This window comes from Patiria miniata, unplaced genomic scaffold, assembly GCF_015706575.1.
Source record: "Patiria miniata isolate m_02_andy unplaced genomic scaffold, ASM1570657v1 HiC_scaffold_30, whole genome shotgun sequence".
Lineage (NCBI taxonomy): Eukaryota > Metazoa > Echinodermata > Asteroidea > Valvatida > Asterinidae > Patiria > Patiria miniata.
In genome coordinates, this window is record NW_024037070.1 from 3,068,539 (window position 1) to 3,083,321 (window position 14,783).

The following is a 14,783-nucleotide window of genomic DNA, read 5'->3' on the forward strand; positions in this document are numbered from 1 at the left end:
AACACAGATAGCTCGGGCAAACAACTTGTGCAAGACTAAAAAAGGAAGAACGCAAAACCACCTAAATAATTGTTCTAGCACACTGAATGCTTAACTTCAATTTCGCTCGAAATATGGTCGGCATTTCGTTGAAGGGTAATTGCATGCTTTGATCGTATTTCTTTTACCAAACTTCATCAAAAATGGGAGCTGACAGTTGATTTTGGTTGTGATTTTGGAGCCGCTCCCGTATGTACCCGAGCCTTCGCTCAAATTTTGGAGAAAACAAACTTTTGCGGAATCGGCCCGATTGCCTTTCTCTGAAAATATAAGAGAAGAGGAATCTCAAAGTTTGTTTGGTCATAAGCAGGAAACATTTTCAAAGTGTAAATCCACGTTTATACATCTATACGTTGTAAAAAGGTTGGATAAAACACTGTTGGGTAATGTAATTTACCCAAAATTGGAATGAAATTACCTCATATTGGGTTGAATTGGGTAAAAACTGTCAAACTTTTGAGTAGAATTTGCCCAAGAGTGTAGGCCGTTGATAATTTGACCAGCATTGGTCGAATTATCGACCCATTTTGCCCAACTTTTGTTTTTACAGTGTACCAAAAGAGTGCGTTCACGCCGTGAAGCCTCACTAAACGTATGCCCAGCAAGGCTTAAAAGTGCACCAATTGCGGATGCTATACAGAAGCAAAGTAAACTTAACTCGGAGGTGAAAAGTTTCGTCAAGGTAAGTATCGGTCACACACCAGTATAGAATGTTTTTAGAAGTGAGGTCAGTGCAGACAGTGCAAAGTGTTCAGGCAGTTCACTTGAATGCCATCTCATACAGAAATGTGTGCAGCTATACGGTGGCAATAACCTCAAAGCCAAGTCGATTCGTGTACACCGTTGCATGCATTGTCGGATCTACCGGGGATCGAATTTTCCGGTGTCTTGAGATCTGGAGCTCCCGATGATGCGGGTGCGTTTTTAGCCCCGTACAGGCTCTGATTACTCTCTCTTCTCTGGTCGGCACAAGCATCCCTTTTGTTTCAAACTTTTGAGTTAAAACTGCCATTTCAGAGTTTTTATTATAGACCCTATGCGTAGCGGCCATTTACAATGAATTTGCATAAGGTTCACTCATGCATAATGATATCCCAGCAAAACAAAGGCATTGCCCTCTAAGATGGCTGCTACGCATAAGGTGTATTATCTTTTGCGGTGGAATGGACCCAGAATAAGCGCATTAACTTCCGATATAATTGTGTGCCTTCTCGACTCGCCTTTTCACAATGCTAGAGCCTTTTTGGCAATGTTGAAGACTGTGTCTTCCCCCTTAATCACCACATCAACCGACTTAGAAAGACCCTGAGATTGTATAACACACATTGTTTTCCCATAATGTACAAACGCAAGAGTAACACCGTAAAAAAGAAATCCATCGGCAGCCGACATAGCACTATAATAATTAAAACGTAACCACATTAATTATGGTGTAACCACCATTGGCTAATTCATTTTCTTTTCAAATTTTCTTTAAACATTGCGACCTTGACATAAATAGCACGTCTGCAAAAAAAGTGAAGTACTTGTACAAAGTAACAAAGGGTGTACAACCTTCTGGGGCGAAATCTCACCCGTCTTAAAATTAACGTCCTTCGGTTCGTTAAAAAAACGCACCTCCGTTGACATAGGACGCCCCGTGTGTTTATTGAAAACAAAATTCTTCCGTGCACGTACTACTTCAAATGCAAAACTAACCTCATTGACAACAAAATGTGTGGCAAACTTCGTAAAATAAGCATTGGGATTCATTTTTGAGCCCCGTATTTCAGCCACTTTGTCTGCAAATCCATTTGATCTCCCGGATTCAGAATTGAGGCATTCGGGTTCGTTATTCAATTTAAGAGTACAAGTTTGATGTCGCTCCATGTGACCAAAAATATCTCTTTTATGTGTTTGCGTGGTTCTGACAAGAACTGGGGGAAACTCACGATTTTTGGTACAGGCCACTTGATGGTGTTACCAAAGAAATGACGATGTCTCCACACAAACTCACAACAGACTTTCTTGTCACATTGTGAAACCGCCAACTTACTCTTATTGCTGACTTCACCGTGTAAACCTAAATCTTGTCTGACTTTCAATAATTCGTTTGCTACATCCTTCAAAGTGTTGATCATCCGTCATCTAACCTCGCCCGATTGGCTGGGCTTGAGTTTCGCACTCAAGTTCGATATTCAAGCCAATGTCAATGCGAAGCAAATTTGAAGTCATGAAACGTTTGGCCAAAAAAAAAGTCTCTGATTTCTGGTATGAAGCTTGCCCAAAAAGTGGTGCGGCGACGCGGCTTTTTTTTTTTTTTTTACCAGTTTTTTTTGCTTCAAATGTGTGCTGATGACTGCAAATGGTGCCCGACTAAACTTAGTGCAAATATATGGGAGTCCAGAGAGGCCACATAAAGCTTATTCTCGACCATAACCCAATCTAAAAACACATTAAAATTGTGCAGCAGCAGGATTCCAGTCAAACCAGTGAGTTTGGCGGTTTTGAGACATCATCTTTCGTTGAAAAAAAACTTTTTTCATTTTGCCGACGCGCATGGCTACGGCGACGCGCGCGCATACCAGAAACCGGAGACTTTTTTTTGTTGGCCTTTGCTACTATAGTTCAATAGTTCAACTTGTGCAAATGTGCAGAGTGAAACTTCACGTGACGTCACCAATTCCCGTTCGAATTTGCGTGCGCGTTGAGTATGAATCTGCCTTTTATTAAGTCCGAGTATCACCCTGTCCACGGAGCCAGGTCTCCTGTATAACGTCTGATATACAGCGTATCTAAGCATGCGTGACGTCATTTCATTCCAAAAGCAGAACTAAGATTGGTACATTTCGATGCCGCGTTTTTGTAACACAACAACCTGTACAAAAATGCTACTTATCTTGGGCGTGATGTTTAAGCACACGGGAAGCTCGCATTAAGCCCGGTTCATATTCTGCGCGAAAGCGAAAGCGAACGTGAATTTGTTACGTCGTGGCGAGCATTCGCGCTGCGAATTCGTAAAAGTTAAACACATTTCAACTCGGGCGAATTTCGCAACGAATGTTTTATGACGTCAAATTCGCTTCGTATTCGCTTTCGCATGAAGTATGAACCGGGCTTAACTTCATGCGAAAGCGAAAGCGAATACTTCATTACTTCATGCGAAAGCGAATGCGAAGCGAATTTGACGTCATAAAAAATTCGCTGCAAAATTCGCCCCGGTTGAAATGTGTTCAACTTTTACAAATTCGCAGCGCGAAAACTTGCCATGACGTAATAAATTCGCGTTTGCTTTCGCTTTCGCGCAGAGTATGAGGCGAGCTTTACGCGCGTATAGAAGGCGCCTGCTGATTGATCAGTTTTTCGAGGTCATACGCAGTTTAGTTGCATAATTAATCGCCATGGTCGGCTTCGCCAGGACCAGGGTATATTACATAGACTACCTTTTATTATGGCATTCAATTTAATTTCGCACATGACTCCAAATTGTTCCAGCTATAGAGCCTGAAAGTTGACCCTTGGTGGCGCGCTTCCGTACCCCTCGAATAGGAAAATTAGCATGTAAAAGTCGGAGTTTTAAAAAATTTGGTACACTGATTTCTTCAGAAAAACACCCTCGGAAAAGGCCTTTGTAAAATTGCTACTAGCATCTCAATTTACGGAAACTGAAAAATCGCATGACACAAAAGAGAACGATTGTGGCAACTCGTTCACTTCCACAAATCTAAAATACATGTGGGGAACTCGGAGCACTCGTACAAAGATGAACATTTGTGAAACCATTTTGTGGCTATCATTGGGTAAAAACTGAAAGTAAAGGCCAGTGTAGGCCGTTGATAATTTGACCAGCATTGGTCGAATTATCAACCCATTTTGCCCAACTACAGTGTACCAAAAGAGTGCGTTCACGCCGTGAAGCCTCACTAAACGTATGCCCAGCAAGGCTTAAAAGTGCACCAATTGCGGATGCTATACAGAAGCAAAAAGTAAACATAACTCAGAGGTGAAAAGTTTCGTCAAGGTAAGTATCGGTCACACACCAGTAGGAATGTTTTTAGAAGTGAGGTCAGTGCAGATAGTGCAAAGTGTTCAGGCAGTTCACTTGAATGCCATCTCATACAGAAATATGTGTGCAACTATACGGTGGCAATAACCTCAAAGCCAAGTCGATTCGTGTACACCGTTGCATGCATTGTCGGATGTACCGGGGATCGAATTTTCCGGTGTCTTGGGATCTGGAGCTCCCGATGATGCGGGTGCGTTTTTGGCCCCGTACAGGCTCTGATTACTCTCACTCCTCTGGTCGGCAAAAGCAACCCTAGGTTGACATTTGGCTAGAGAGACCGCAATCAACCTGATGTGTCTGCGAAACGACGGGCCGATGAGGGCGTACACGAACGGGTTGACGCTGCTGTTGAAGAAAATCAAGACGTTGGCGGCGGTATGCAGCTCCACGTACAGCGGGCTCCTGGCATTGACTTTCGGGTCAAAGGCCATCCACATGTGAACGATGTGGACTGGTATCCAACAGAGGGCATACAGCACGATGACTCCCAGGATGATGTTGACACTTCGCCTGCGCCGGTGGGCCTTCATGCTGCTCGGCGGGCCGACTTCCAGCATTTTCCGGCCTATCTGGAGGTAGCAGATGACGATGACGCCGAAAGGGATGATGTACAGAGAGGCTAGAATGTAGCTGAAGAAGTACTCCTGTCCCCAGGTAGCAATGTATTCAGAGCATGCGCCCTCTGGTGTCAGACCCGCAGCTGGTGCAGTGGGAATCTGCGTTATGAAAGACACTGTATTGAAACAGAATAACAATAAATAATGTTAATCATCATAAAAATAGAGAAAAATACACAATACAAAAAAACTATAGGGGTAAAGTCCATTTTTTTTCTCAAGAGGTCGACTTTCGAACATCAATTAGTTTTAGGGTCGATTTGAACCCGTGACAATGCCTTTAATTAGTAGAAATGATTTAAACGTATTGTTAACAATTAAGGCCATCGTGACTAATACTAATATACCGACAGAGAAAATGAAAATAGCCACCTAATGTCTGTACCGATCTACAGGGTGAGTAAAAAAAATCCCGAAACCCAAATGTTGGGATCATTGTTTTAGTGAAGTTCTGCATGTAGTACAAGAATCATTCAAATCACTCATGTACTTTTCAAATTTCGGAATTTTAAAGACAGCCACCGTTTTAAGGTTCTGTCCACGGATCACAAAAAAAATTCAGTGTTCTTTCAGCAAAACGAAAACAAATCACATAGCGATGTGTGTGAATCGTTGTCATTTTGCTGAAAGAACGCACACCTTTTTTTGTGATCCGTGGACAGAACTTTAAAACGGTGGTTGTGTTTAATGATTCTTGTACTATAAAAGAAAGCTTTTGAATTGGGCTTTTATGTTCTAGATATTGAAAGTGCTAAATGCAGAACTTCAATAAAACAATAGTCCCGACATTTGCGTCTCGTTTTTTATTTACTCACCCTGTTCTCTTTGCCGAAAGAAAACACGGTAGCGTTGTGTCATTCGATATATATCTCGACTTATCGACTGAAATTGCTCCCCAAGGTTCCCTCGAATTACACGTTGGAAAGAGACAATCTGAAAGCTCTGAGAACTATCAACTGAGATGATTTTAACCGTTGGTATTTTTTTTCGATCGGGAAACGACTTTGTTGCAATTTTCTCTGTCCAGTACCCAAGGGGTGGCAAATTGTGCGTGCCGAGGCAGACGGGCGGGCGTTTACGGCCTGCTTCGTCGAGACCACGACTGCTTTGATTGCAGCCACGGGATCTCGCGTGGTCCCGCGAGAGTTGAGAGGATTGGAAGATTATTCACTAAAGTCGGTTCGAAAGAGTCATAAAATGTAGTAGTTTTCAGCGTATTCCATGTACAGGTATGTTGAGTCTTTTACGAGAAAATGGTTTAAATGTTTTCTGTTTTCATTTGGAAAAATTTGGTTTCAACTTTTAAGTCAAATCTTAATATTATGTGACTATTTTCCAGTGCAATTATTATCATTTCTTGCGAGAAATGATAAATATAGCGTTATATATTTCAATTGTTGCCATGCAAGAGTGTGCACTAAATCAGATATTAGAGTATGGCCGACGAAAGACTATAAACATATTCGAAACCTCCCCGCTCAAAAACGACTTCGATTTGTTGCCATTTAAACGAATCAGCGAGCAGCAATGGTAATAAAATTGTGTGCATTGGTATGAAATTACAGACGACTTGACACGAAATGTTTACAACGATACCTGACACGAAATGATGTTTTCAACAACAATGACCCTTTTTCACCATGACAACTCTGTTGGTAATCGTTGCATCACAACTGGGTGCACGGTTCGTGTTTTATACCTTACCTAACCAGATGCAGAGGAAGATTTTCAGCAGGGCCATGGGTGACCGCCGCTGGAGTGTCTTGATCGGATACACTATGAGGCGGTAGCGGTCGTAGGAGAGAAAAGCCAGGGTTAGAGAAGACACCTCGGCAGACACCTGCAGGGAAGACAAAAGTCGTACCCAGAGTTAAAGCTTCGGTGTATCAGATTTCGGCAATACACTTCCCTCAGTATTTTGTTATCACCTACAGGCGAAGCGTCTCAGAGGAATCCGGACGCATTTCGAAGGCAAATATACATTCAGATACATATTTTCCCAGATATCACGCCTGTTACGTGCGTCACAACACGTTGAAAATGGCATGGGATGAAAACGTACCACTTCAACGGTCCGAAGGATATTTTCACAATCGATGTATTTCTGCTTGAACCCTTTCAAAATTTACAGTCTGTGTTTTTTTTGCGATTTGGGTAGGGGATGTTTCGAGATGACATTTGGATAGAGCTTCTTTCGCATGGTTCATTTCGTGTTAAGATCAACACTAGTAAAGCAGGATATAAAAAATTGTTTGAAATTTTTTAGGAAAAGGGTAAAACCAAAAAAAGTAATCTTGGTTTGTTGATGGTAAGATCAACTTTACACTGTTTGACTTCTTGCTAAAGTCAATATTTAAAAAGATGCGCAACTTTAGCTATTTCAGAAAAAGTTTGGTCCAGCCCCCAAAAAGTCACGGCTTACATAAGTTGCTCCAGGATTTTTCAAGAGGGTTGCTAAGATCTTGAAGTCAAGACGCGGTGACAAAATATTTGAAGTGAGATTTGCAATTATGGTCTGAAAATATTTTAAGAAGCAAACTTTGGAAATTGTTACCAGTAATGTGTACCAAAACGTTAACAGTGGTCAAGCGCAAGGTTGGGATGGGGGTGATGGGATAGGGGTGGTGGCCGGGTTGGGGTGGGGTGGGGTGGGTGTCTGGGGGTGGGGTATCCATCCCAAACCGAATCCCCACCCCCTAAATTCGCCCTTGGGATGTAAGTAGCAGACTCAATACGTTGCAATTTTGACCACATATAAATGTATATCCATCTTCATGACTTTGTTTGGCACATCATAAAAAAATATCTTTGGAAGACCAGGTTGTATAGTTTTTCTGTTGATTGAAAATACAATTTGCTAGAATGGAAAGGCAATTCAATAATTCAAATTTATTTGTGAAACGAGAACTTTTCTTGAATATATCGTAGTTCTGTCAGGAAACTCCGCCTGGAAACCTTGCTGCGAAAAGCAGATTGAGTCACTTGACGTGATGTGTTCACCATGGTTACAAAGTTTGATAAATGGCGTTCCGGAGAAGCTTTGAGAGCGTTTCTATTTCCAGACGTGATCTGAATATAAAATTGAATGACTGCCCAAATGGCTGCCCATAAAATGGCTGCCCATAGCACGTATAATACGTCAGAAGACGAGGGGCTTTTTTCGCTCTACAACTTTACCTAAGACGTTATTTAACGCTTTTAAAAACAAAACAAAAATGCAATAACAAAATGTCTAGGTTAAATTAAATTAAATTAAATGTTCACCTATACCTGTCCTTGAAAAAAATGTTTATCATGCCATGCCATCTCATTGGATACTGGGTCGGAAGCCAGACTTCGAGACTATTCCGTACGATAAGTAATTAGCAATGGTGTAACAAACCCAGATTTGTTTGTTAATCATGAACTCAGTCACCGACATATTTTATATGAATTATCACCTGTCAATTCCATCTGCGCGGGTGGCAAACAATAATACACTGTTTGACCTTAGATTGATGACGCCATACCACCACGCATATTGATACACGGATCCTACACACAAGGATTAACGACTCGGCCCAACTCCTGGTTAGACGCGATAACGTCCCGTACTGGGCCCAATTTCACGGCGCTGCTTAACAGTTAGCACAAAAGTTGTGTTTAGCATTTGCTAACCTTAAGCACTATTTCACGGCGTGTGTGGGCTAACGGTCGCGCGTGCATGGAGATTTCCATTGTTACGTCACTATAGTTCAGCAAATTTTTCCTTTTAAGTAAGCGTGCCTTTTGCTGTGCTTTTGCTTACGGTCTCCATGAAATAGACGGAGGCTCTGTTAGCACAAAATCGTGTGCTTAGCAGCGCCGTGAAATCGGGCCCTGGTGGCAAATACCATGAATACTTATCAACAAAGACCACTGCACGCGGTAGCTTTCAGATTTGCGAGGCTCTGCGCCCGATCTGGCCTCGAAGTCTGTCAAGCCAGCGAATTATATTTTTGAATATTAATGAGTCTACGTTTTTGGTCTTTATTATTGAATTCTGATAAGTGATAACTACATAACCATGGTAATGCCGAGCACAATATCTTTAGCTTTAAGATGAACAATGAAATGTCGAATTTGTTTCATCGGTTCGGCATCTTATCTCTCTAAAACTTTTTAATAAAAGCCTAATTAAAAACGAAATTTGGGTAAACGGTGTTCTCCACGAAATTTGACGTTTATTTCCCGGGTAAATACTTCATCTGTGACGACAAAAACTGCACAATACCATCTGTTATATCCTGAAGTATTTATTTTTAAACAATTTTGGAACAATTAAATCTTAAATAAGGAGCAGTTTTGCTTACAGTTTTATGAATATTTCCGTTTTAGATGTCTTGCAAAAACCCAACACAATAGGACACCTGGAAAATTCGCGATTACGCGCCAACGGGTATTAATGCCCGTTATCACGCGTCTAACCAATTAAGGCAAGTTCGCTCAGTGCATTTTGTACTAGAGCTCAGAACAGTCGTTTATCCTGGTGTCTAGGATCCTTGATTGATACAAGTCACGTACACCATTTTTCGTTATTTACCGCGCGATGGAGTTAAAACCAGTAATGCATGGCGCGAGCAGCACCCGGATGACACAGCGCTCCATCCCCTTGTGACTACTAGCTTGGACGAACGTTCCTCCCGATCAACCGCCACTACCTGGTGATTTATCACAGAGAGGGAATGGGTCTTGTTCGGTTGATGAAGACGGCAAGACCGAGTTACCAAGCCGCAATGTAACTCGTCATCATCAATCCTCGTCGTGTACTCAATATGGTCTGTGTACTCAATATGGTATGTGTATTCAATATGGTCTGTAAAAGCGTATGCATCATGGTAGACGTTTCCCACTTTAGTCTTGACATGGATTTATATGTTCGGGCATTTTGTCCTCGGACGCTGAGTAGCGGGAACATCTTCCAGCTACTATCTGCGCGACATACTTGAAATCTTGGTATTTACTTGAGCAAAGTCAAGGAGAAAAACAGGTTCCTCACCGTCGAGCAAGCACGGCACGTTACGTGACTTGGTTTGACATGGGGGTGTACTTGCCTAAAAGCTGAATAAAATTTGAACTCTTTTTTTCAGGCGCGATCATAAAAAATAAAATAAAATACATAGTTTACACATGATCATAAAATACTCCTTAACGCCAGTACAGTAGCCGCAGGCTGCTATTTTGTAAACAAGTCAAGAAAGTAGCTGCACTGTGAATTCTAGCCTCGCTACAACGAAATATGATATCCCTCAGCTTGAAAATGTGCGCGTCTAAAAAGTAATCCAAAAACAATGGGCTGATATGCAATTACGAAATTGTACAACGTTAAAGTGGCTTCATCCTAAATGGTAATTCATTAGCTTTCAATTGATACCTTAATTGCGCCTCTTCAGTCACCGACGAGTGAACACCAATGATTGCAAAACAAAGTAAAAAAAAAAACCCGCGTTTTCCAAATTTGCATAAAAAGTGGCAATAAAGCTTTCGGAAGAATACGCTGTCGCAGCTGTGGACAGTGCATTAAAAAGGGTACGTTACAGGTCTTGTTGCTTAAATTGGTACATCGTGTTGTCCATAAATAATTAATCATTTATTTCTGTTAGGGTAAAAAGGCTGACTGTCCCGTCACTACACCTGTTTGCGTAATGAATTTGACAGCCATATGTCCGTGTTTATTTGTAACTGCAACAAAATTCAAAATTTGCCACGAGCCTAATTTGAAGCTGCCAAAATATGTTCGACTTAAAATCGTCTTAAACATCGGAAACCACAAGCAATGAACAGCTAGCCTAACCTATACTTTAACAACTGTAGATCGATTCTGGGCCCTCGCCGAACACCATTTAACTTGATTGATAGCGCTGAATGTGTGTATCGTGTGTCAATGTCTAGCAGCTATTAATCAAGAGAAGGGGACATTTCTTGAAAATACATGAAGGAAAATCTACTCAAAGGGCAATTTAAAATGAACATGCCGATTTGAAGAATAACCAGGTGATTGATTGTGATTGGGGGAAGAGTTTGAAAACACGATACCGGATGAGTACGCTGTGCCGTTCGATATTTTGCAACATACGCATTATGGAATGGTTGCAACTGTCATTGGTGCGGAGAGGACATATAAAGTCCAGTAACCTCATTCGTTCAATATCACAATTCACAATTTTCATGTCAAGAAAAAAACCGGTAATCACCTCTCCTAATTGTGTACGGATGACGAGTCAATTTCAATGTCCAAGTGCTAATTTAAGTATCTCGCTACTTAATATACTAACGCCACTTGTTCCATTCGGGGAATTAGTGGTGTAATTATAACTCTTCGCCCCCAACCACCGTGATGCACTATTATGCACTATCACCGTTTATACATTAGACGAGCTGTGTTTGTCGCACGTGCGTCGTGAGACACTTCAAACGAGGGAGGCAACGTTATATGATCTGGAAAAATCAAACATAATCAGCGGTCAACCGGTAGTAATTTGTCCCATCAATTATTGGTGTCCGCGTGATTACAGACTTGTTTATCCACTTTGTTGGTAGTTGGTTTGATGAGACAAATTCGTTGTACCTAATAATTGCATTTTCGTTTCCCCAAAAGTAGGCCTATCATTGAATAGGGCTTTCAATTTTTTTCACAAAGATCGTCTCTTCGTTTTGGCTATCAGTACGGACGGGAAATTATTAAATTGGCCATAGTGACCTCCAGTGAGTATTACCAAAGTTAATTTCTGGGAATTCAAAAGGGGGAAAGTTAGAAAATTGATGGAAGCAACTTGGTAAAAATGACTGAGACGAAGTGGGCGATGAACGATCGAAAAAGGACCGCTTGTCAGGCTGAATACATATGATCGAGATTGTTTGCCAGGTTGAGAGGGTGCAGATAATGTATCGCGGGCCACTGCCATCTCAACGATGGGTCATTCCATGTCAGACCAACGCACTTTTTTACCTCATGTCTTCCGATTTTGATAAAAATTGCTGTGCTTGTAGGTCCTAATGAGCAATGAATACACACCAATTTTAAGCCCGATCGGACCTACCATGTGGTCAGGGCAGAAGCCACAAAAAATGGCATTTTTAGAGTAAAATACCACCCTTTTGGTATAAAATTATATGTCCAAACTATGGCAATTTTCATCGAATATATGTGAATTTGGTATTAAAATAATGAGGATTGCATGAAAAGTAGGTCACATGACCTTTAATATGCTATCGTGACCTTTGACCCATTTTTTGTAATAATATATCATTCCGAAAATCAACGAAATAAAAATAACTTGTTAGAGCATGTCTTCCTCTATCAGAATCTACTAAAAATCAGTTGGGATCTTCAAAATTTACAAATTTATGACTACTTTTGTACAGTTGGTAGGTTACAAATGAGTCAATTTATAGACTTTACATAAGAAATACACCAACACAACTTACTATTCTGTTTCTAAAGTTACTAAAATATATCTTGGTTTGTGAATTTCTCATTCTGAGGGCTGATGAGGTCCAGACTCATAGTGTAAATTATCAGCAGTGGCGCACCCAGGATTTGGCTTTGGTGGGGGGGGGGGGGGGGTCATAAATCGTTTTTTGTTCAAATTTCTGTAAAAGATTGGACCAACAAAACTAGCCTACATCAAACAAACAAATTGACAATGTTGGGGGTGGGTTCAAGCCCCCCCTCCCTGGGTGCCACTGATAATTAGTTATCCCACGAGCGCGCTTGGAATATGAAATAATGCAATGCTGCCGTGACCAATATGCCACTCGATGCACTACATAATTCCGTGTTCCACGAACGCAAGTGGGATTTATAACCAATTTATCTTCAAGCAAACTTGATATCAAATGCGTACACGCGGTGAAGATGTACGTGCATACATGTAGTGTATTGGTCCGTCCAGCAGAAAATAACACAACATATGTACACGTACGTTTTTAATATCTGGGGTGCAATATAGCTGTGCAATATTATATAAAATCACACAGTTGTTGCTATAGATGGACTAATCAGGGTCTAGGATTCAAGTTTGCTTGAAGATAATACTTAACATTACAATCAAAGTAACCTTTACTCATTCATCACTGTGCTTCTTGAACTTTAATGACTCTCACAAACTTGGCATTTTGTTCATTTGAGATGAATTTCACCTGGACGTGAGTCCGCTGTACTGGGTGAAGGCCTGGTTACTGTTAGTGGTTAGCACACTTCCGAGTCCAGATATTCTGATTAGACAGTTTCTTTGGAATCAGAAGGTAGAATTTTGTTTTTCCTGGCTTTGCACTTTATACATAAACATCTAGATAAATTTTAGTAACTTAAGAAACAGAATAGTAAGTTGTGTTGGTGTATTTCGTATGTAAAGTCTATAAATTGACTCATTTGTAACCTACCAACTGTACATAAATAGTCATAAAGTTGTAAATTTTAAAGACCCCAACTGATTTTTAGTAGATTCTGATAGAGGAAGACATGCTCTAGCAAGTTATTTTTATTTCGTTGATTTTCGGAATGATACATTATTACAAAAAATGGGTCAAAGGTCACGATAGCATATTAAAGGTCACGTGACCTACTTTTTACAAAATTTAATTTTGACAAAAGAAGTGATTTGAGCATGCAATCCTCATTATTTTAATACCAAATTCACATATATTCGATGAAAATTGCCATAGTTTGGACATATTTATACCAAAAGGGTGGTGTTTTACTCTAAAAATGCCATTTTTTGTGGCTTCTGCCCTGACCACATGGTAGGTCGGATCGGGCTAAAAATTGGTGTGTATTCATTGCTCATTAGGACCTACAAGCACAGCAATTTTTATCAAAATCGGAAGACATGAGGTAAAAAAGTGCGTTGGTCTGACATGAAATGACCCCGATGCAACACATACGGTAAACACGCGTCAAGGAGCACTACTGCTGTTCGAAATAACGCAGAGCAACACTTACATCACCAATCCAACACGTGACACGCAACAGACAAAAGGTGCGTAGGCCTTATATTATCAAGCAAAAGGAACGAAACACACGGATCACTACTTTCACGCAACGTACAATACAGACAATGTAACAATTAGCACGGCTGTTCAAAAGACAAGAACACGTAATGTAAACGAGACGACTGTCATCCCTTGATGCACCATAGAGGTAGCACACACGCAATGATTAAGGAGCACTGCTAATGATCCATCATGACACGGGGTATACATGGACATATGTTTTGACTGTCAATGCTCTTCCAATTAGAGAAGGTACACGTAATGTATCGAGTATCGTTATTCAAAACAATTATTGCATATAGGAAGTCTTGCAACAAACAACGACACTATATGCTGTCAGACCAGATAGATTAATGGTGTGTACACAAGGAAGGCTGGGTAAGTGTGGCCAAGTGGTTAGGGTTCCTGACTCATGATCAGAGGGTCAGGGGTTCGAATCCAGCTGCTGATCATATGTTGTGTCCTTGGGCAAGCCACTTCATCCTCACTTGACCCTCTCCACCCAGGAGTATAAATGGGTACCGGCATTAGCTGATGAGTAACCTGCGACGGACTGGTATCCCGTCCAGGGGGAATAGAAATATTCTCAGTCGTTTCATGGTACCGAAGAGTTTAATTTACTTACTTTCACAAGGAAGGCAGTTGACTTAGAGACGACAAAACTCAATGTGAATGAAATAAACCTAAACGGAGACTCTGAGCATGTGCAGACCCTTTGCACATGCAGTGCGCCCTCACTGACGACTGGTTGTTTTTTTAAATTCAGTGACAATGAAAGTAAAAACTGTCAACTTGTGCGTATCACAGAGGAAAACAGATATGCCCTCAGAGGTAATGTGTCATTTTGACTGGGTTGTAATACCAGGTATTAAAATCGGTCTTAAGGCGGTTCATTAGACGGGCGCAATGTAGACGTACCTATGCATGATAATCTGTACCCAACATTTCATTTATCAAATTACAAACAATAAAATGTAGGGCCAAGCGTTACACCTTAAAAGAAGTGGAACACGTGTTAAACCCCCCCCCCCAAAAAAAAAGGAGAAAGAAAAAGAATTGAAAAAGAATGG

The 14,783-nt window shown here is 40.9% G+C and overlaps 1 protein-coding gene across 1 annotated transcript; it reads right to left on the reverse strand.

The window, feature by feature from the left end:
- Window positions 1-3,363: 3,363 nt before the first annotated feature.
- On the reverse strand, window positions 3,364-7,376 carry LOC119739068 (G-protein coupled receptor 54-like). Its single transcript, XM_038213903.1, has 3 exons — window positions 7,269-7,376; window positions 6,406-6,541; window positions 3,364-4,817 (listed from the first exon to the last, which is right to left on the reverse strand). Exons 1-3 carry the CDS (start codon window positions 7,374-7,376, stop codon window positions 4,174-4,176), a joined length of 888 nt encoding a protein of 295 aa, XP_038069831.1. The 3' UTR covers window positions 3,364-4,173.
- Window positions 7,377-14,783: the final 7,407 nt, after the last annotated feature.

Coding starts and splice junctions, on each gene's coding strand:
- LOC119739068 (XM_038213903.1), bottom strand. CDS start 7,376: ATGGATACCCCACCCCCAGACACCCACCCCACCCCACCCCAACCCGGC. Junction 6,542..7,268: donor TGACCACTGTTAACGTTTTG/GTACACATTACT, acceptor TCTTCCCTGCAG/GTGTCTGCCGAGGTGTCTTC. Junction 4,818..6,405: donor CTTCCTCTGCATCTGGTTAG/GTAAGGTATAAA, acceptor GTTTCAATACAG/TGTCTTTCATAACGCAGATT.